General features: G+C 46.6%; 1 protein-coding gene across 9 annotated transcripts; it reads right to left on the bottom strand.

The window, feature by feature from the left end:
- Nucleotides 1-440: 440 nt before the first annotated feature.
- Nucleotides 441-18222, bottom strand: IRF6 (interferon regulatory factor 6). 9 transcript variants are annotated; one of them, XM_036342832.1, is made up of 11 exons: nt 18017-18221; nt 15352-15382; nt 13396-13476; nt 12434-12610; nt 11306-11377; nt 9962-10166; nt 8767-8895; nt 4218-4391; nt 2612-3004; nt 1824-1942; nt 441-1161 (listed from the first exon to the last, which is right to left on the bottom strand). In XM_036342832.1, the coding sequence occupies exons 4-11, from the start codon at nt 12605-12607 to the stop codon at nt 937-939; spliced, it is 1491 nt and encodes a 496-aa protein (XP_036198725.1). In that variant the 5' UTR covers nt 12608-12610; nt 13396-13476; nt 15352-15382; nt 18017-18221; the 3' UTR covers nt 441-936. The 9 variants fall into 9 exon arrangements, with proteins under 9 accessions (XP_036198725.1, XP_036198722.1, XP_036198726.1 ...); XM_036342829.1 differs by having other exon boundaries at nt 13693-15382; XM_036342833.1 differs by lacking the exon at nt 15352-15382 and having other exon boundaries at nt 13396-13478; nt 18022-18221.
- Nucleotides 18223-20889: the final 2667 nt, after the last annotated feature.

Raw genomic sequence — 20889 nt, forward strand, 5'->3', positions numbered from 1 at the left:
GAACTGTCCCTTTTATACTCAGCAGTTTTCCTAGATGCCCAGCTCATCCCCAGGTCTTCCTCAGAGAATAAAAAAAAAAGTGGGCTGTCCTCTCTGAAGGCTGCCAGCAAGTCACACACTCTCATCTACCACCACCTCCCCCCCCCCCCCCACCCACACACACATGGTGGTATCTGAGTGGTGACGAGGCAAACACCAGCCAAACAATTCGTCCACAGGATCCTGGGCCTTCTGTGTTGACAGCTTCCCTTTAAAAGCTCAATTTATGAGCGTTTACTCCACAGGCCGGGTGACTTTCAGACTTTGGCACCTATTTCTATTTAGATATCATGTTTGGTTCCTAAGCAACCAGCTGGCTCCCTTCCCTCTCACTTCCCCCATCGGGGAGCCAGCTTACTATACTAGCAGAACAGGTCAAACAGAGATCAATCTTGGACAAATCAGTGCTTGAGGGAACTTTAATGAAGGCAAGAAAAAAAAAAGTGGTACAAGAACAATTCAGAAGGGTTCTGTTCCAGGCAGTTTTTCCTTGTCCAAGTAGAATGAGGTCATCAAATCAGAGTTTTAAAGCTGGCATTATTTCAGGCATCATTCCAACCCCTTCACTTGACAGTAATGAATCTGAAGCCCAGAGGTTAAATGACTTGGTTCAAGGTCGTACATTGAGAGTAAAGCCGTCGTTAGAACCCTGGTGTCCAAATCTCCTTCTACTACAATTCTACTACCATTGGGATGTTTATAAAAAAGAAAGGGAAAGTATAAAGGGTGATTTTTCCATAAATTAAATCAACTTTAAGAACCAGGCATATTTGGAGAGTCAGAAACTACTAACATTGTTTTAAAGAAAAGGGGTTTTACAAGCTGGTTAAACCTGAATAATAAAAAATATCCATATGTACAATATTGTAAAAAAGAGAAGGAAGATGGCATTCGCGATTACTGAGCTGGCAGGGCCGGGGGCAGCTGCATGTTGGGGGTAGACTGCATGGGCTGCCAGCTTTCCTGGGTTTGGAGGATGCGATACAGCTGCTTCAGCTGAGCAACGATGTTATCTTTGATGTCTGGAGTCGAGATCTGCAGGCGGACACTGCCACTGTCAAAGGATCGTGTGAAATCACCAGAAAACATCTCGTAGATCATTCGAGCCACCACCGGAATAACCTGTTCAGGACACAGAGCACACAGGTATCTGCTGAGGAAAGGGTATTTTTCAACAGCAGGAGGGACTCAAGACTGAAGGAAGGACCAGTGAAGCCCTGGGGAATCCCCCCACTCTAGATATAGGATATGCCTTCTTCTCTCTGAACCATCCTATTAGGGTTTACTCTAAAAGTTGGTTCAAAATGAAGGTAAAGAATCTAGATGTAGCATCATATCACATATCTAAACAAATAACTGCTTATTTAGCAAGACATTTACCCAAATTTCATCTATTGCCTAGTCTTGTTGTACAAATCCAGGGGCCAAACCCAAGTGATCTTGATTTTACTTCCTAGAACAAGGTTGTGTTCTTAAAAGTAACTGAAAGGTTTTTGTCAAAAAGCTGTAAGGGTCATATCCTGTTAGGTTTCAGCAAGACTCTAATGTCAGTAAGAGAATGAAAGCCAAGGTCTCCACTAAAACCGTCACCCACTTTGAGGACCTTGTATTCCCCATTGTGGACCTACTGTGCAATGTGCAAAGCTTGAGTCTGGTACTCCATCTGATGGGATTAAAACCCACACAGTCTGATGGGTCCTTTGCTCACGGCTCTACCTCAGACCTACGAGCTAAAGCTTTGATGAAAAGGTAAAGAGTTATTGACATATCCTTTATCTCCTCACCTGAACCAAGATGAGTTTCCTTTCCGGGGGTTTCCCATCTGGCCATTCTTCTCCAAAGCATAAGTAGATCTCAAATGGCGGCTGCTTCTCTATCTGTCCCTTCTGGTGGGCAATGAGATCTGCAGAAGGTGGAGAGCAGGTTTGGTGTCCTGGGTCATTCCATACCCACTCCGTAAATACCATCCTAATATGGTAGGCACTAGCCACCACCTGTGGCTATTCAATTTAAGGTCATTAAAATTAGTTGCTTAGTCACATGAACATGCTCAATAGCCACATGTGGCTAGTGGCTACCATACTGGACAACACAAATACAGAACATTTTCATCATTTCAGAGGAAACCACTGAGTTAAACTTGGGGTTCAAACCACATTGTAAAATTCACAATGCAGTGCTCTCCCTAAATGTGCCTGCTTGAAGTCACCATTTGGATATTTTTCAAAGGAGAAGAGTATGCGTCTTGCTGATTATGATGAACAGGGTCACCTTCCAAACTTAAGGATAAACTGGTAGAATTTGGGAGCTAATGACGAGGCTGTTTCCCTCTTCTACCACGAAAGGCGCTAAAAACCAACTAAAAATAGTGTCTAAGTACAGAGCATTGGAGTGGAACGCCCTTCTTTGTTGCCCAGGTCACTTTCATTTCTCAGAACCAAGGTTCTTTTCGACCTTTACTTCCTCCAGAAAAAAAAACACCTTTGCAGAGCCAGGAAAGGGAGGAGGGATGGAGGAAGAAATATTTCCAGGGACCACTTCCCACCCATCAACCTTCTGAAAAGAGACTCACCACTAAGGAATGTTTCCAGACAAAAGAGTTTGACTTTCTTTTGCCTCTCAATCAGGTTGGGAGCAACAAGTGATGGGGCACATGGCCCCGACCAGTACACTTTGCACTGGCACAGCCTGATGGCATAAATGGCGTGACCGCTGACCTCCAGGATCAGTCCTCTGTCCATGACGTCTAGCAGCTTGCTGGTGAACAGCTTCTGCTTCTCATTGGTGATGTGCTCCGGACCTGGGAACTTGACCTGCTCCAGACTGACAGGACCAAAGAGCTCCTCCTGGTCAGGCATGGGACCCAGATCCCCATAGAAGAGCCGGCAGCCCTGGGGGTTGCTCACGGTCAAGGTCTGCACATACTCCTTCCCACGGTACTGAAACTTGATGTCCAGGTCAGTCACTGCAAGGTGAGAGAGGACAGTGAGGGTCCTGCTCTGCTGCTCTGCCCATTTGTCCCTAAGACTCATACAAGTCCATCAAGATTGAGCCACCTTTCTACCAGCGTTCAGGAAGGCCATGGCCATAGTTATCCTCCCTGCAATAGAGGGAGACATCAACATAACCCTGAAACAGTCACGCAAAAGGCTGTCTTGAAGCAAACAGTTCAAAGGTCCATCATTCCTATCTCCGTTCAATCACCACACCCTAAGGGCTAGAATTCCTCCAAGCTAAGGTCCGAGTCCTGGTCTTCCCATTTCATACTGAGTCTCTGTATCTATAGGCATGGGAAGGAGCTAGAAACTAAGGTATCTGGTTTGTGTCATATTTTTTAAAGAAACCAGCAAAACAAGAATACCAACTCATCTTTCTGTTTTAACAATATATAAAAACGATACAGCTCAAAGCAAACTAAATTTTCACTCAGCAAGTCTCCCTATGGTCTTATTAAAGCTATTAGCCTCTTGGACAAAATTCTAGCATTCTCCCCCACTTCTCCCCATGTGTAGATTGAAAGGGAGATGGAGAATTGACAATGATTCTTTTTTTTATTTTAATATAATTATTTTTAATTTTGTTAATTGATTTTAGAGAGAGAGGAAGGGAGAGAAGGAGAGAAACATCGACTTGTTCCACTTATTTATGAATTCATTGCATGGACACAGACAATAGGGTGCCCTGACCGAGGATCAACCTTAGCACATCAGGACGATGCTCTAACCAACTGAGCTACCCAGCTAGGGCGACAATGATTCTTCATTGAAATAAATTTGTGCCCAATCCAGAAAGAGATTTTCTCTGAACCCTAAAGCCCCTTCAAAATCTAAAAACCCCCTTTATTAAATCCCTGGCCATTACCTCCCTATCCCACCACTAGTCTTATCCCCAAATCCCCTAACCAAACTGATAAAACCAGGACTCCCACCCACTTAAAAGGTGAGTAACCTGGAGCTGAAACCAATCAGAGCATCCTCTTGGGCAATTAGGCATAGGCTACTGTCTCTTTATTTCTGCCCTGGTAACCCATCATCAGCTGGCCAGGAACCATACGCAGAAGGTACCTGTGGAAAAGGTAGCTATTCTATACAAGGCAAAGAAATGGAAGCAGAAGGCAAGGCAGGAAGGGACTATATTAGGAGCTGAAGACCCATCGAGAAAGCCCAGGGCTCACTTACTTGGAAGAGAGCTGATCCACAGCTCTGGAGAGCTATAGAAGGGCTGTATAGGTGCCTGGGGTACTTCCATCTCCAGAGGTTCCGTTTTGGGCCACACTGCTTCAGGGCTGCAGTTGCCCACACTGCAGTTGCTTACACTACAGTTGCCCACACTGGCCGGTGCCATGGGAGAACCTAGAACAGAAGGATGTGGCTGAGCAGGCAGGGGCACCACACATGCACAGCATCTGGTCTGAGGCTCTAACACCTAATAAAGTCAACAGACAAGAGTCAAACACTGGATCAAGATAAATGTGGCAACCCATCGAGGATCCCCACAACTAACACAACAAAAAACACCTGCGTCTGGGAAACCTAATCATATTGGTTCTCCCATAAACTCATAGTCATGAAAACATGGGTTTGCTGAAGATTAACAGAGGGGTGAGTTTCCTCTGGGGTTAAATCAATATGAGCATATATGAGAAGTTCCCTGTTGTAAAATTTGAACCCTGCAATTAAATAAAACCTGGTTATCTTTCATAAAAGGAACTCAACGGAATCAGTTTATTAGCTTTGAGTAAGTGTTAATTTATCAAAATTCCATTAAAAACAAATACTTTACATGCATTAAACATCTGGAAGGATACTCAAGGACCCTCCAGGGAAGGAACTGGAAGTTTCAGAGACGGGATGGAAGGAAAACCTTCCACTGATTACCTTTTTGTACCATTATGAATTTTAAATCATGTAAGAGTATTATTTATTCACAAGTACCCAAATAAAGCTTTTCTTAAAAGTTAATTTAAAAAAACCCATCCTATTTCCCTGCTGTTGGCCAAGTTGGCTCACTCAGAAGTCTACAGATATCTCCTCCTAGCCTCACCTCTTAGGCATCTATTCTTCCACAATTCTTCTTCCTCTGCCCCAACAGCTCTGGAATCACAGAGGTTAATGTTTCTTGGACCCTTTGTCTGCTTAAATCTATGTACCCATTTTACTTTGTTTTTCATATATGCCACACATCTTCCCCAAAAGGGTCCAAGGCAGCCCGCAAGTATCTCATTTCAACCATAGCAGCCAGATGAAACTAGAAAAGCAGTGAAAGCTGCCCAACTGAATGCATGTCAAGGACCATTTTAGTGGGCAGTTCCAGCGAAGATGCGGCAGAGGAGCAGTTCAGCTTGTGTTCAAGCATCCTCAGGATGGGCAATGGGAGATCCAGTACCTGCCCTATCACACAGTGACCTTCCAACCTCTCAACTCATTTTTCCTGGGAAGCTGAATTTTAAGAAGTCTACAAAAAAGAGAACCACAGTGGCAGCATAGGTAAATGCCTGTTCTTGCTGCCTCCCACGTCCACATCAAAATTACAACTAAATGCAGAACAGCTATCATCCAGGACCACCAGAAAGCTGGCTGAATGGAAGTACTACAACTAGAGAAGTAAAGAAGAAAACACACTGAGACTGGTAGGAGGCGCGGAGGCACAGAACGAGCTGGGGGGAGATGATTGGGAGGGAGATAGCCTTTGCGGAGGCCGCCTGGAGGAGCAAGGGGTCCCAGCCCACACCAGACACCCAGCCCAGGGTTCCAGAGATGGGGAAAGAAGTCCCTACAGGCAGTAAGAACTATGGACTGTAAAAACCAGTGGGGATTGGGGCTGAGTGACACACAGGCTGCTGGAGACCCAGCTGCTCCTCCTAAAAGGCCGGCACCACGAACTGAATTTACAAGCTCTCACTTCCTCTGAGCTCCAGTGCCAGGCGAGGCTCTGGGGGACCCAGACACATATAGGGAGAAATTGGACTGTCTGGCATTGGGGTTGGAACTTGGGGCAACTTTCTTCCAGACGGAGGTGCTTACGGCAGTCCTTGTTCCGGTGCTGGGACTTCCCCGGTGCAGGGCTGACTGGCAGCCATTTCTGTGTGCTCCACCCTGGTGATTCTCTGAGACCCTGCCCCACCCAATTTATAACCCCACACAAGTTATGCGCAGCAGCTTTTGCATATGAATGGTCTTTCCTTTCTTGGGCTAAAAATCTGTCAAACAAGCTATAGCTGGGTCAGGGATTCCCAAACCTATCAATAAAAGGCTCGAGACCCAGCACCAGCCTGCCTTGCTTCACAGCTGGTCCTCATCTGGGCATTTCTAAACCCAATACAAAAAGGAGGAATCTGCATATCTCTCTATAGCTCCTGCTGGATGGCCCCAGGCAATGGCTGACTTTGCACCTCCCTGGAGACCCAAGAGCCAGTGTACCCAGTGGTCAGTGTGAGACCATACCAGATCACAACTCTTCACATGCATAAGCAACACATTCAAGGAGTAGACTCGGAGTGCCAAAGCCCCACTGAAGCAAGTCCTGCTCCATAAGGGTGTCTCCTGCACAGCAGCTCTCCCGCTGTAGTCGCAACTGGCCCCACAGCCAATTGGCCTGGAGGTCAATTCCTCCCAGTGACACCAACAGCAATCAAGGCTCAACTACAACAAAACTGTGCACACAGCCCACAAAGGGGTGCACCAACAGTGTCCATCTCAGGTGATTGGGGAGGCTGAGCCACTGGGCCCTATAGGACACCTACTACACAAGGCCACTCTATCAACTCAGACTTAGCAGCTACCCAAAACATAGAAACAAACACAGGGAAGCAGCCAAAATGCAGAGACAAAGAAATATGTCACAAATTAAAGGAATGGAAGAAAGAAAACTGGATATAGAGTTCAAAAACCACAGTTACAAGGTTACTCAAGAATCTTCTAGCCGAAGCCGGTTTGGCTCGGTGGATAGAGTGTCGGCCTGTGGACTGAAGGGTCCCGGGTTCGATTCCGGTCGGGGGCATGTGCCTGGGTTGTGGGCACTTCCCCGGTGGGGGATGTGCAGGGGGCAGCTGATCGATGTTTCTCTCTCATCGATGTTTCTAGCTCTCTATCTCTCTCCCTTCCTCTCTGTAAAAAATCAATAAAATATATTAAAAAAAAAAAAAAAAAGAATCTTCTAGAAACCTCTGATGAACTTAGTGAGACTTTCAAGGATCTTAGTGAGAATGCCAAAAAAAAAAAAAAGGAAAAGGATCAGTCAGAAATTAAGCATGCACTGACTGAAATAAAGAGTAATATACAGGGATTCAACAGTAGAGTAGAGGATCCCGAGAATCAAAATCAATGATTTGAAATACGAGGAAGGACAAAACACCCAACCAGAAGAGCAAAAAGGAAAAAAAATCCAAAAATATGAAGATAGTGTAAGGAGCCTCTGGGACAACTGCAGGCATACCAACGTCCGAATTATGGGGGTGCCAGAAGAAGAGAGCAAGATATTGAAAACCTATTTGAAGAAATAATCACAGAAAACTTTCCCTCCCTGGTGAAAGAAATAGACTTACAAGTCCAGGAAGCACAGAGAACCCCAAACAAGAGGAATCCAAAGAGGACCACACCAAGACACATCATAATTAAAATGCCAAGGTCAAAACATAAAGAGAATCTTAAAAGCAGCAAGAGAAAAACTGTTAGTTACCTACAAGGGAGTGCCCATTGTTGATTTCTCAACAGAAACTATGCAGTCCAGAAGGGAGTGGCAAAAAATATTCAAAGTGATGAATAGCAAGAACCGACAACCAAGATTACTTTACCCAGCAAAACTATCATTTAGAATTGAAGGTCAGATAAAGAGCTTCACAGATAAGAAAAAGCTAAAGGACTTCACCCATCACCAAACCAGTATTATACGAAATGTTGAAGGATATTCTTTAAGACGAGGAAGAAGGAGAAAAAAGTAAAGATAAAAAATATGAACAACAAAGTGACAACAAATACATATCTATCAACAATTGAATCTAAAACTTAAATGAATAAAAAATCTGATGAACAGAATAAACTGGTAAATAGAATAGAATCAGGGGCATGGAAATGGAACAGAGGTAATTCTCAGAGGTAAGGATCTGGGTGTGGGGCGTTGCGGGAAGAGATTAGACAAAGATCTTATATGCATGTATGCATTACCTATGGGCACAGACAATAGGGTGGCGAGGGCCTGGGGTGGGGTGGGAACCAGGTGGAGGGGAGCTATGGGGGGGAGGGTGGGAAAGGGACATCTGTAATAATCTCAACAATAAAGATTAATTTTTAAAAATATATTTTTAAAAATCCACAAAAGAAAAGTCCCTTGCAGCTCAATTCTATCACAGCCGAGAACTGAGAGCTGTAGAAACCACAAGTTCCCATCACAGAGCCTTAGCTGAGTAGACCCTGTCCAGAAAGTGACACAAGATTTATACTGAGGGAAAGAGCAAAAGAGTCTACCTACAATTCATGAAAATGATGCCTGCAACTTGGCCTGAAAGAAGTCAGCAAAATGTATAAAAGTTTTGTATGTGGGACTGAGAATTAGTAAAATTTTTAAATGGGCCAGCAGAGTTCACTTGCCTATGACCCCTGCTTACTAACAGACCAGCAGCCTGGCCACAGGGCCTGGTCACTGCTCCCAGTGCAGTGGTGGCTGAGGGGTCAGCAGGAGCAAGGTCAAAGCCCTCTTCACCCCTCTGGACCACCTATCACCCCTCCTCACCATTGATGTTCAGGAAGGGAAAGGTGTCCTGGATGGGAACATGGTGCTGTGACTGATCCAGCTCATCTTCCTCATCTTCTTCATCCACATCATTATCCTTCTCATCCCAAGGAGCAGATCCAGTGGATCCTACCAAGAAACAGACACGCAGCTGCAAGTGAACCCCCTCAGGTTCCAGTTATTGCTGTAGCCAACCCCCTGCACAAGCTAGGGACAGCTAGCACAGGGGGTCTCTGGGCTCAGTGTGCACCCTCAGTGCCCTAATCAAGAAGAGTGGGAGCCGAGGATATGTTGATCCCTGATTCCAACTCTTGCCACAGAGCCCTGATGTAAGCTCTCTTCCCCTCCCCTGTTAAGGAACTGCAAACCGTACTCCCTCCTACAGAAATCTCTTAAATTTGTATTCTAACCCTCTTCCTACACATTAGCATCCCTTTTAAGAACTCAAGGATACCAACTTCTCTCTTTTGTAAGCTTAATGTGAGAACAGACCCTTCTCTCCTGGCAGGGCCTCACCAGATTTGCTGAGGACAAATCAAAATGATCTGGCTCTCCAAAAAAAAAAAAAAAAATTATCTAGCTCTTATTCACTTCTTGTTAAGGATTGGGTATTTAGGAGGATCGGGTGGTATTCTCTTAGTAAAAGTATCCTACAACTAAATGGCCACTCACCTCAACATTTATAAAGAGAACTTAAGAGCTTTTACACATTATGTCAATTGATTCTTGCAGTAGCCTTTGAACTAGGCAAGAAAGATGAGCATCCCCATTTTTCAGCTGAAAAACAGACTCGCTAGGTCAAATGCCTTGATTCAATGTCCCACAGGTAGTGAAGTGACAAGAACCAGCTTTAGAACTCAAACCTTCTAAGTTTTATCTCTTCTTTCTTCTAAACTACTTGGCCTCTGCTCTAAGTGTTAAGTCTCAAGAAGCTATTTTCTTTTTGGTAGAAATCTATACTATACTCCCTCTACTTTCTAATGCTTTAAGCAATCAGGCTAGTACCTATCCCCTTAAATGAGCAAGAAGATTTTGCTGAGTTTACATCTTCTGTTCTTTGGGAACAGAAAGGCTTTCTTGCTTTACCAGTCTTAAACGTAAAAAGCCAGGCAATTTTCAAGTCACCTATCTCTTTAAGAGTCCAGCCTAGAACTTGACAAACGGTCCACCTTCTCCCCAGCAGCTGAGGCCTCACCTGGGTTAATGATGGAGCCCTGGGGCTGGGGAATGTCACACACTTGATATATCTTCACTGGATTCATGGGCACCTCCTTGGTGCCATCATACATCAGGTTGAATTCCCTGCTCTTGTTGAGAGCACAGCGGAGCTGGGCCTTCCATTTAGCCGGGTCAGGGTCATCCACCCCTTCCTGGTACTTCCCTGTCTCCACAGCCCAGGCCTGAGGAATAGGAAACTGCAGTGAGTGCCTACTGATGCCCAGACACACGCACACACACACACCAGGGCCCACGCAGATGACATGGAGGGTTTATACTGATGCAGCAGAAGGTAGCACCCACCACAAGGCCAGCACTGTGATTTATAAACATTACTTGTTCAAACCTGTTCTGAGTCATACTTCTGAGATTCTGGTCACTGTACAGGTCCCTATTTCTCTTCCTAAAATGGAAGTGACCCCTGCATTTTTATGGTAATCTCCGAGTCCCATTCTTTCAATTTTCACAACAATCCTTGAGAGGCAAGCAAGACTGGGTTCATCTCCAATTTACTGAAGGGGAATCTAAATCCCAAAGAGATTGTGACTTGCTCAAGACCACACATGCAATTGATGGTAGCAGGACCTGAAGACAGGTCTTCCAATTCCCAGTGAGAAGGGGCAGGATGAAAATGGGGGAGAAGGTAGGCCTGGGTTCAAATCGTGACCCCACCATGTATTGGCTGTGTGATTTCAGCAAGCTACTTAGCCCCTCAGAGACTCAGCTTCTGCATCTACAACATGAGAGTAAACTCCCTTACAGAGCCGCCAAGAATTAAATGAGAAATGGACATAGGGTGTGGATCAGGCATCCTCTTAATGCTAGTGCCCCCACCCCTAACCCACCATCCTGTCAAAGGCCAGTCAGAGCTTTGGATCTGTAAAAGCAACCTCACTTCTCTCCTGACTTCTAAGGCTCTCCCTTAGCATCTGCAAACAGATACACAGATAAAAATGACCACACAGCTTCCCACAGCCCCCTTTTCCTCAAACCCTAAGCACACAGATTGTTCTTCTGAGTGGGGCTTCTAAGAACCAGCCTCTTCCTCAGTGGCCAGCCACCACCAACTACGTCAACAGCAAACCCAATTTCAGAGCAGTTGGAAGCAGGGCAGGCCCATCCCCACTCCGTGCCAACTCGAATGTTGGTGCTGGTTTACAGATGTTTTCCTATCCCTATTGTATCATTATTTAATTTTAAATTAAGTGCTCGTTCACTTTCTCGGGCCAATTTTCTCTCTGCCTCTTCTCTCTACACCTGCCATAACGGAGTCGGGTGGGAGACATCTCCAGGATGGCTCTCCTTTGAGATGTGAGCCCACCTTTCCTGGTCCAGTCTCAGCAAGATCTTGACAGGCCCACGGTAGAGACTGAATTTCACTTCTGACTTGCAGCTTAGAGTCAGGAAACAAAGGATGAATTCACTTCTTGGTGTCTTGGGGGTGCAGTAACAAAAGTTACTCACGAGCTGGAAGACTGACCAGCACAGAGAAGTTTTGGTCTGGAGATGGGGTGCAGGCTCGCAAGTTACCAACCACATCACACCCCTGCCCACAGCAGCTTCCCACCTGCTTCTGGCTAAGTCAGCTCTGGTTTCACTTAACATTTGTAACATGCCAGGTGATTAAAACTTGTTTTCAGTTAAGTAAAATGACTCTCGTATCACAACAAATTTCTTTATTTTAATGTAATTTTCAATTTTTAAAATTTTAAATTATTTTTCAATTACAGTTGATGTGTAATATTATATTAGTTTCAGGTGTACAACATAGTGATTAGACATTTATATAATTGACGAAGTGACCCCCTTGATAAGTGTAACACCCACTCAACACCATACACAGTTATTACAATATTATTGACTATATCCCCTATGCTGCTTTTTATTTATAGAAAAGATATTTGTATAATGAAAACATAATTAAGTCACCTTTTAATTTTTAAGCAGAGGCATGGATAAGGCAAAATATGTCAATATCAAAAGAAAAACTTGCTAAGGGTCCACTACACCCACCTTACGGACTATGCTAGGAGCCTGCTGACACTCAGTAGCCCTGCCCTGGTCTGAAGAGCCATTCCCAGGCCCAGATACCTTTCTTCATAGCAAGAACCCTGAGCCAATGAAGAGGAAGAGTCCATTGCTAACTCTTGGGAGCTTTTGGAACAATTCACAGGAGTTTGGCCAACTTTACCCAGGATCCTTTGGAATGTGAATTGAGTACCGTGGACCAGTGGGAAAGAATAAATGACCTCAACCATCATAGACATGCCCCAACAAGAGAGATTACTATGCCTGTGAAGTTTGGGCACCCCCATCATAAACACGGTTGCATCAGCGTTTTGGATTTAGTGTATTCCTCATGTCAAAAGAGAAACCAGCACAAACCATAAAAGCCAACAAAGTCTGAGAGAATGGAAAACGTTTCAAGTCAAATGGTAAGGCTCTTTACCTTGAAAATGGTATTTTCCTCCTCCTGTTGGGGGCTATGCCGGGTGGCATGTTTCCAGGGAATCTGGAAGCGTTTGGAGTCCCTGTGAAGCCAGATGAGCCCAGGGTACAGGCCACTGTCCACCTGGGCCACCAGCCAGGGCTTCAGCCGAACTCTTCGGGGGTGAAGGGCCATGATCTGGGTGGGGGAGGGGGAAGAAATGGGGAGAACAGGAGAATTAGGCCAGTCGCTGGGAACTTTTCCCAGTCACTGTTCCCTTATGATAGAGCTACAGTTTCATTAGATTACAGCAAAGAAACTAAATATGGGAATAAACTGTGCCAGGTGGGGAAGAAAAGAAAAGAGGTGAAAGGGTTCTTTTGATTCTTATTCCAAAGCCATTTATACTTCATGCTCCGGCCAAATCAGACTTATCATGTAAGCAGATCACATTTCTTCTATTTAAATCCTGGAGCAGAAAAATGAAAAGATGATGTCATCTCTGCTGGATACACAGTCCTTCCTACAGGAGCAAGGGCTTTGGAAGAGAAAGAAAGTGCTCTTTTCTTTTTAATATGTTTTTATTGATTTAAGAGAGAGGGAGAGAGAGCTAGAAACATCAAGGATGGGATAATTATTGACCAGCTGCCTCCTGCACGCCCCCCCATGGGAGATCGAGCCCCCAATCCGGGCATGTGCCCTAACCAGGGATCGAACCGTGACCTCCTGGATCATAGGTCAACCACTGAGCCACACCAGCCGGGCAAAAATTATTCTTTTCAAACTTGTCTCAGGAGACGGAAGAAAAAATGTTATGGAAACAATAAGGATGTGGGCAAGAACCTGAAGCATGCTCTCTTTTTAGACAGACAACTAAAGGTGAATGGGAATATTTTAGTAAGAAATGACACCTTCATGGCGAGAGAGAAGTGGGCTGGGGGCTGTGAGGGGTGGGAGGTCCCAGTTCCAAAGTCCTCACTTACATAGAGCAGGTAGTATATCCACCAGGATCTGATTAGCTGGGCTTTGAGTTGGCTGTCCTTTCTCTGGGCCACCCAAAGATTCTGTACGGGAAAAAAAAGGGGGGGGGGGGAGCTGACTTGGTTATCCACAGAACAATCTAGTGTGTGGAAAAAGACTTGGGAATGCTGGAGACTCTGAGGACCCTGCCCTGCAGGTGAGTCTGGTCAAGCTCAGAAACCCTAGAATAATTAAATACCACTGTTCCTAAGCCTAGAGCACTATCGACAGGACCTGTCCTGCTCGGATGGCCTCCTTACCTGGGTCTGCTCATCTCCCAGAGGCTGGAGCGAGCTGATTGGTTGCAGGAGCCAGCCTGGGTAAAGTCTGCAATTAAATCTCATAAAAATGCCCAGACATAGCAGATAGCATTGGAGGCAGCCAGCACTCACAACAGGAAACAAAGGTTTGCCTAGATTGTGTGCCCAAAGGAAAAGCTGGTCACTGAAGAATTGTTTGCCTGGAATGTTGTGCTTAGATTTTTATTATTTATTTTTTTTGGTGTTCTTATTTTACTTTGTTTTTACTTAAGGTAAGAAAGAAACACCTAAAAAAATAACATTCATTCAACAAAGAGTTGGTCATCAGCTACTGAGTGTCAAGCACTATGCTAGTTATTAAGCGCTAAAGCGCAATGTTTTCACCAGACTCCTTCCTGAAGAAATCCCCATTAGAACTGCTCAAGCCCCATAAAGGCCTGAGGAGGAAAGGAAGACAAATAAGTCACCTTCATACCCAGAAAGACCCCTACCTGGATCACAGTTCAGAAACCAAATCAGTTGAGTCAGCGAAAGGCTCCCATTCAGAGGTGCTTAGCTGAGGGGCTAGACTTCCACCCAATGGGGGAAACCCAAAGCCAACTCAGCCCTGGCACTTTAAGAGCAAGGCAAGACCTGCTCTTACCTGAGCCTTCTGACCCAATTACCATCTCCTGCAACTGAAACCTTCCCCCTGGGGAGCACAGCTCAGTGGGCAGGTGAGGTTGGTTGGCATGCAGAATTCAAATACCCCCACCCCCTGGTCTTGGCCTTGGTTTAGGTTGTTTTGCAGGGCAGCAACACAAGCCATCAGAGCCTAGAGACCACTGCCTTATAAGGAGGAGGAAACACATTCTCCCAAGGGCAAGTTCTACCTTCTCCTCAGTCCTAGCCTACTGGGAGGGGGAGGGGCAAGGGAAGGATGAAAAGAATAGAAAAGTGGGCAGCCAACCAGTCAACCTAGCGAGGGGCTTTTGAGAATTTATATTGCAATGCATCCAAGTCCTGTGTCTGGGCCTGTCTGACACATAAAATCAACCTGTTGATGGATCCTGGACTTTGAAGAAAAGTGTTTATTCTAGTTGATCCACAGCCCATGAAGAAAAAATTAAGGCAACCAGGTCAACACAAGGAACTGCACATAGTGATGGGGAAGGAGAAGCAGCCACCCATAGAGACCGGTGATTAAGATCTCGAGCCCTGGTTCTCAGCGTTCTCCCGAGATGGCCGTACCCAAGAGCAACCCGCCCCAGCCTGCCCTCCTCCACCTTCTGAAAGTCAGCCAAGATCTCCCCCATCTGCCACCCAGTAACTAAGACTCTAAAAACAGGCAGAGAGGGGAAAAATGGAAGCAACCAAATAACAGAGGAGAATGGCTAATCACATGTTCACAGGCTGCAATATTAAGCAGCTATTAACAACGGGGCATCTGAATAATTTTTATTGGATTCGGGAAAAGGTTTACAATATGAAGTTAAGGGAGAAAATGCAACATATAATATTGATTGCCCAGGAGTATCTCCATCTTGTAACAACATGCACCATGGATCCATATACACGCACACACAGAATTTTAAAAAGGGAAGGAAAGTATACACCAAGACAACAAGACATCCGCAATGGTTACCTGGTGATAGGATCATGAGTGAATTTTATACTTGCCTATATACTTTTATATATGATTCATCTTTTCCTGCAATGACATGTTTCAATTTATTATTTTTTTAAAAAACTACAAGTAGTATTTTTTTTTTTTTAACCACAGGAAGCTAAGACATTTCTTGGTCACTGTAAGGTATAGAACAGTGGTTCCCAACCTTTTTTTGGCCATGCCCCACCTAAGCATCTCTAAAATCCTGATGCCCCCCGCCCCCCCCCCCCCGACATATAATTCTTATTTTTCAAAAAGTGAAGTCCTATCCACATGGAGGAAGCCTAAAGGGCCATTAACTTGGTCTAAACAAGCTTCCAAAGAACATGGCATCCATGAAAGAGAAAAATAAAAGAACAAAAGGACAGGTGAAGTACTGAGGAAGAAATTGTTAAAAAATAATAATAATATGAAGTGATATGAAAAAAGTAGCAAATAAAGTTTCAAAACATAATAGAGAACTGAAATACATAAATATGTCAATATATATATATATATATATATATATATATATATATATACTGTATTTGAGGCCCCCAGAACCTAGTGTGTGGATTAAGAAATGCAAAAAATTCACTGTTAATAACTCATTCTCAAATCGCCCCCCTTAAAAATCAAATTGCCCCCCTCCCGCCCCCATGGGGCATGTGCCTCACGTTGGGAACCACTGGTATAGAAGATGATGGCCTTCAACTGATGAGACCATGGTAACAACAACCCTTTATATCTACACAGGCTTTACAGTTTTTACATGTATTTTTACTTAATGTGTCTGATTTCATCCTCATGATCTGGAAGTGGTATTCTCATCCCCATTTGTAGCTGTGTTGACTGAGACACAGAAAAGTGAAGTGCTTTATCTGAGGCCTCGATCCAGCACCCCTGAATCAGTGTGCTGTCCCAAGTCCTGCCACTGCACCCCGCCATCCAAATCTCTCCCTTCTTCTACACCAGCGGTTCTCTTTCACAGGGGTCGCCTAAGACCACCCTGCATATCAAATATTTACATTACGGTTCATAACAGTAGCAACATTACAGTTATGAAGTAGCAACGACAATAATGTTATGGTTGGGTCACAACATGAGGAACTGTATTTAAAGGGCCAGAAGGTTGAGAACCACTGTTCTACACACTGAGAGCGTAAACCAAAAACACCAACAAAGATGCCAACAGCATGGAGGGCCAATGAAGTGGCCGGGAGAAGACTACATGACACCCCCCTTCAAACACACCTAAATCAGAGTTCTCTTTCCAAACACCCTCACCACCCAAATCCCAAAGCCCACAGAACCACCTCGGCCTAGTTGAACTCGGCCCTGGTATCTCTAGCTGCCATCACAGCGAAATTCAAGGCCTGCGTCTCCAACATGTATTTAACCAGCCAAAGAGCTAAGATGCTAACCTACCTCCTCCCTTCATACTGGGCATTGAGCAGGCACATTTTCAACCTCTCCCAGGCACTAACCATGCTCTCTCATACCCCCATTCCAGGGGGCAGGTCCTCTATAAACACCCCACTGCCATCTCTGCAGCTCCTGCCCAGACAAGTTGGGGGGGGGGGGCACAGCTACCCCAAAGCTGAGATTTGGCTGTCAAAGGTTTTCCGCAGAATAAAACACACCGCTGTTTCCTGCAGACAGGCCTCAGTGGTGGTCCTGTTTTTTCCCTTCCTTCCGGAGGGAACTGAAATACCAACTTCCAGGTTCCCAGTCAGTCCTCCCTTTAGTTCAGCCCTGCTCAGAGGTAAATCCTGGGTCGATACCCATAATTCCCGTGCCCTTCTTCTCTGCTGGATTGAATTTGGGGGCCGGCGAGGGGGAAGTGCAGGGTGCTGGGTGCTGCTGTCCTGCATTCGTTAGGCATATGTTTAACCCCAGAGGACTATCCTGGCTCCCCACCCGCCTTCACCAGCGGACTCAAGCGCCTTCTCCCTCTCCCTTCCCAGGCTTCCACTTTTGACATCCATCAAGAGCAGGGTTGGGGCAGGGATGACCCCTTTACCACCAAGCAGGCTCCCTGTAAAGTGTGGCACCCCAGGCCTCCCTTCCAGCCAGGCCGGGGAGACTCTCCACATTTCTCCACACCACCAGCCCTCCAGCCCCGACGGGAAGAGGCCTCACCCCCAGCGGCCACGCCCGGCGCCACCCTCCCAGCACCTCGCTTGTCTACTTGGAAATCCACTGGTGTCTCCCAGGGCGGGGGCCGGACTGTGCTAAACAAATCCAGGGAAAGAAAACAAACTGGCTAAAGCCCTCGGCCTCCCCCACCACCAACTCCCCCAAACACCCACCAGCCCCAAAAGGCCCGCGGGCCTGGGAATTCCCCTTTTGGGAAATACAGAGGCCGGCGGCCCCGCGAGCCTGCAAAGGGTGGAGGCTCCTTAGCTCCATCCGACGGTGGGTGGTAGGAGCCGAGAGCGGGTTGGGCGGGGAGGGAAAGGGAGTCGACGGAGTGTGGGGTCGGGAGGGCCCAGCACTGCGGGCCTGGGGCACCCCAAAAGCTACCTGGAGAAGGGAGACAGTCAACCCCACAGGGTGTCCCCCCCCCAAAAAAGACAGATGTCCCCAAGTTTTCCTAACCCCACAAACTCAGGAGCGGGCCTTTCTCCCCCAGCGGGCGTGTCCCTCCCAACCACCCCCACCCCCAGATTGGCCTCCAGAAGCTGGCGTCCCCACCTTTCTTCCTCAATCCGGCTACCAGAAGCGGACGTCCCTCCGAACCATGTCCCCAGCTGAGATCTCCAGTCGCCACCGCGCGCCTCGACAGGTTGGGCAGGTAACACCCGGCTCTGCGCAGGTAGGGAGTGCGGGCTCCGCTCACGGTCCCGCACTGGCGCTTACCTGCTCCGCCCAGGTGCGCCCAGCTCACGTCAGCGCCTCACCCCAGACGCCACTGCCACCACCGCCACCTGGCCACGCCTCCCACGTGTGGCCACGCCCCCTGCGCTCAGGATTGGCAGGTTGCGAGAAACATGAACCTCTGTGCTCCGGGAGGCCCCGCCCCGCTTCTTACCGCCCGCCCTGAGAAAATGTGCAGATGCAGGCTCACACCTTGTGCCCGGGGGGCTGGTGGTCCAGGGCACTGGAAGCGACGGGGAAGTCAGATCTAAGTCTAGAGGGTGCCACCCCCACTTCATGCCCCATAATCACCCTGCTGTGTGGAGACTGTTAACCCCACATAAAGGTTTAGCGATTCTGGGTGGCCCGGCTAGCCGTGGGCCTGTGGAAGCAGACTGTGGGGAAGGGACCCTGGGTCTCCTCTGGGGGAAGCCCTGTGGCTTGCAGAGCAAGAATTCCGCCTTGACTCCGCCTCTTACCTGGGTGACCTTGGCTGAGTTACTGCGTTTCAGTTTCCTCATCTATTCGGTCACTTTCCGGTACAGATGAAAAGCATGGCATCTGGAGATTCGCGCCCCAGTAGTTTATCTCATTTCAAAGTATTGGGATTCAAGCCCCAACTCCTTCGGTTACTACAGACTTGGGAAAGTTTCTAAGGTCTCTGGACCCCAGTTTCTGACCTGAGCTAGAACAAGGTAAATCATAGCTCCCTGCTCAAAGGGGTATTGTGGGGATTCAGTAAGTTACTTAATATAAAGAGATTGGAACAGTCGTTGGCACTCATCGAGCGCTATATAAATACTTGCCATTTTTATCAGTGTATAAGGATAAAAATTACCATGCAGGCAGTGCCTCACAGAACAAGATGACATCTCCGGTTATTGCCTGAAATTCAAGGCCCGTATATACCATAACAGGCGCTTGAGGAGAGATCGCCAGTCTGGACAGAATACATGCTTACAGTGAGCTGTGCACCAGTGCATGAGACCCCAGCTGCACTGAGCTGTCATCAGTAAGAATGGGCATTAAGCCCTAACTGGTTTGGCTCAGTGGATAGAGCATCTGCCTGCAGACTCAAAGGTCCCAGGTTCGATTCCGGTCAAGGGCATGTACCTTGGTTGCAGGCACATCCCCAGTAGGGAGTGTGCAGGAAGCAGCTGATCGATGTTTCTCTCTCATCCATGTTTCTAACTCTCTATTCCTCTCCCTTCCTGTCTATAAAAAATCAATAAAATATATATTTTTTTTTAAAAAATGGGCATTAAGCAGAGTAGTTAAGCGTTGGAGTTTAAAGCACTGAGTGAGGGGCCATGGAGAAGGAGTATTATGGTTGAATGGTGTGTGTCCCCCTAAATTCAAATGTTGAAGTCCCGTAACCTCCAGTATCTCAGAATGTGACCTTATTGGAGATAGGGTCCTTACAGAGCTAATCAAGTTAAAATGGGGTGCTTAGGGTGGATTCTGCTCAAACATGACTGGCCCTTATAAAAAAGGGAAATTTGGACATAGAGACAGGCACAGGGAGAAGATAGCATCTACAAACCAAGGAGAGGCCTGGAACAGATCCTTCCCTCAAAGCCCTCAGAAGGAACCAGCCTTACAAACACTTTGATTTTGAACTTCTAGCCTCAGGAACTGGGAGACAGTAAGTTTCTGTTGTTTAAGCCACCCAGTCTCTGGTACATTGGTTCAGTAGATCTAGCAAACTAATGCGGGCAGGTTGGAGAGCTCCAGATTCGTAATAATGTGGACTTGATCCTCAGTCCCAATTAAGCTTAGGGACATCGCCAACAAAAGCCTAGGAAGGCAGCAAGCCCCAAGCCTGCCTCAGCCAGCCGCTGCCTGACCAACTCTGCCTTCATGCAGGGGAGGGGCCATCACATCAGCACAGCCAGATCTTTATGGCTGATGAGCTCACTGGACAAGCAGCATCTTCCTTATAGCCCAAGGCTAGGCTCCAGAGACCAAGCGAAAAGTCCACTGCAGGTGTGTGTAAGGATCAGAGGGGACCACCAGGAGGGTGTCATTTAAGGGGAGATAAACGCCCAATCACACCCTAGCCCATTTGGCTCAGTGGGTAGAGAGTCAGCCTATGGACTGAAGGGTCCCAGTTCTGTTCTGGTCAAGAGCACGGACCTCAGTTGCAAGCTCAATCCCCGGCCCTGGTTGGGGTGTGTCCAGGAGGCAACCAATAAATGTGTCTCTATCAGCTCTCTTTCTCTCCCCCTCCCTTCCACTATCTCTAAAAATCAATGGGGAAATGTCCTCAGGTGAGGATTAACAAAACAAAATAAATTAAAAGGCCCAATGGCATAAAAGTATAATAAAAATGTAATATGCTAATTAGACTGGATGTCCTTCCATATGACCTTCCAGGCGAAGCCAGAGGGAAGCCGATGCCAGCAGCCAGGGGAAGGAAGGCCTACTCTTGCACGAATTTCGTTTTCAGGCCTTTAGTAAAAGTATAAACCCACAGGCAGGAATTCACTTTTGCACTAGTTGAAATCTCCACAACTAAGGTGATTTCTTAAAGATCTTTAGAAGACTCATATTTTAGAATCAGAAAATTCAAGCTGGGAGAGCCCTTTTAATCCTCTAGTCCAGCCGTGGGCAAACTACGGCCAGCGGGCCGGATCCGGGCCGTTCAGCTGTTCTATCCGAAAGAGCGGAGGGTTCTCTTGCTCTCCCCTCCGCTCCTTCACAAGCAGCAG

Source organism: Myotis myotis, unplaced genomic scaffold (genome assembly GCF_014108235.1).
Source record: "Myotis myotis isolate mMyoMyo1 unplaced genomic scaffold, mMyoMyo1.p scaffold_m19_p_18, whole genome shotgun sequence".
NCBI lineage: Eukaryota > Metazoa > Chordata > Mammalia > Chiroptera > Vespertilionidae > Myotis > Myotis myotis.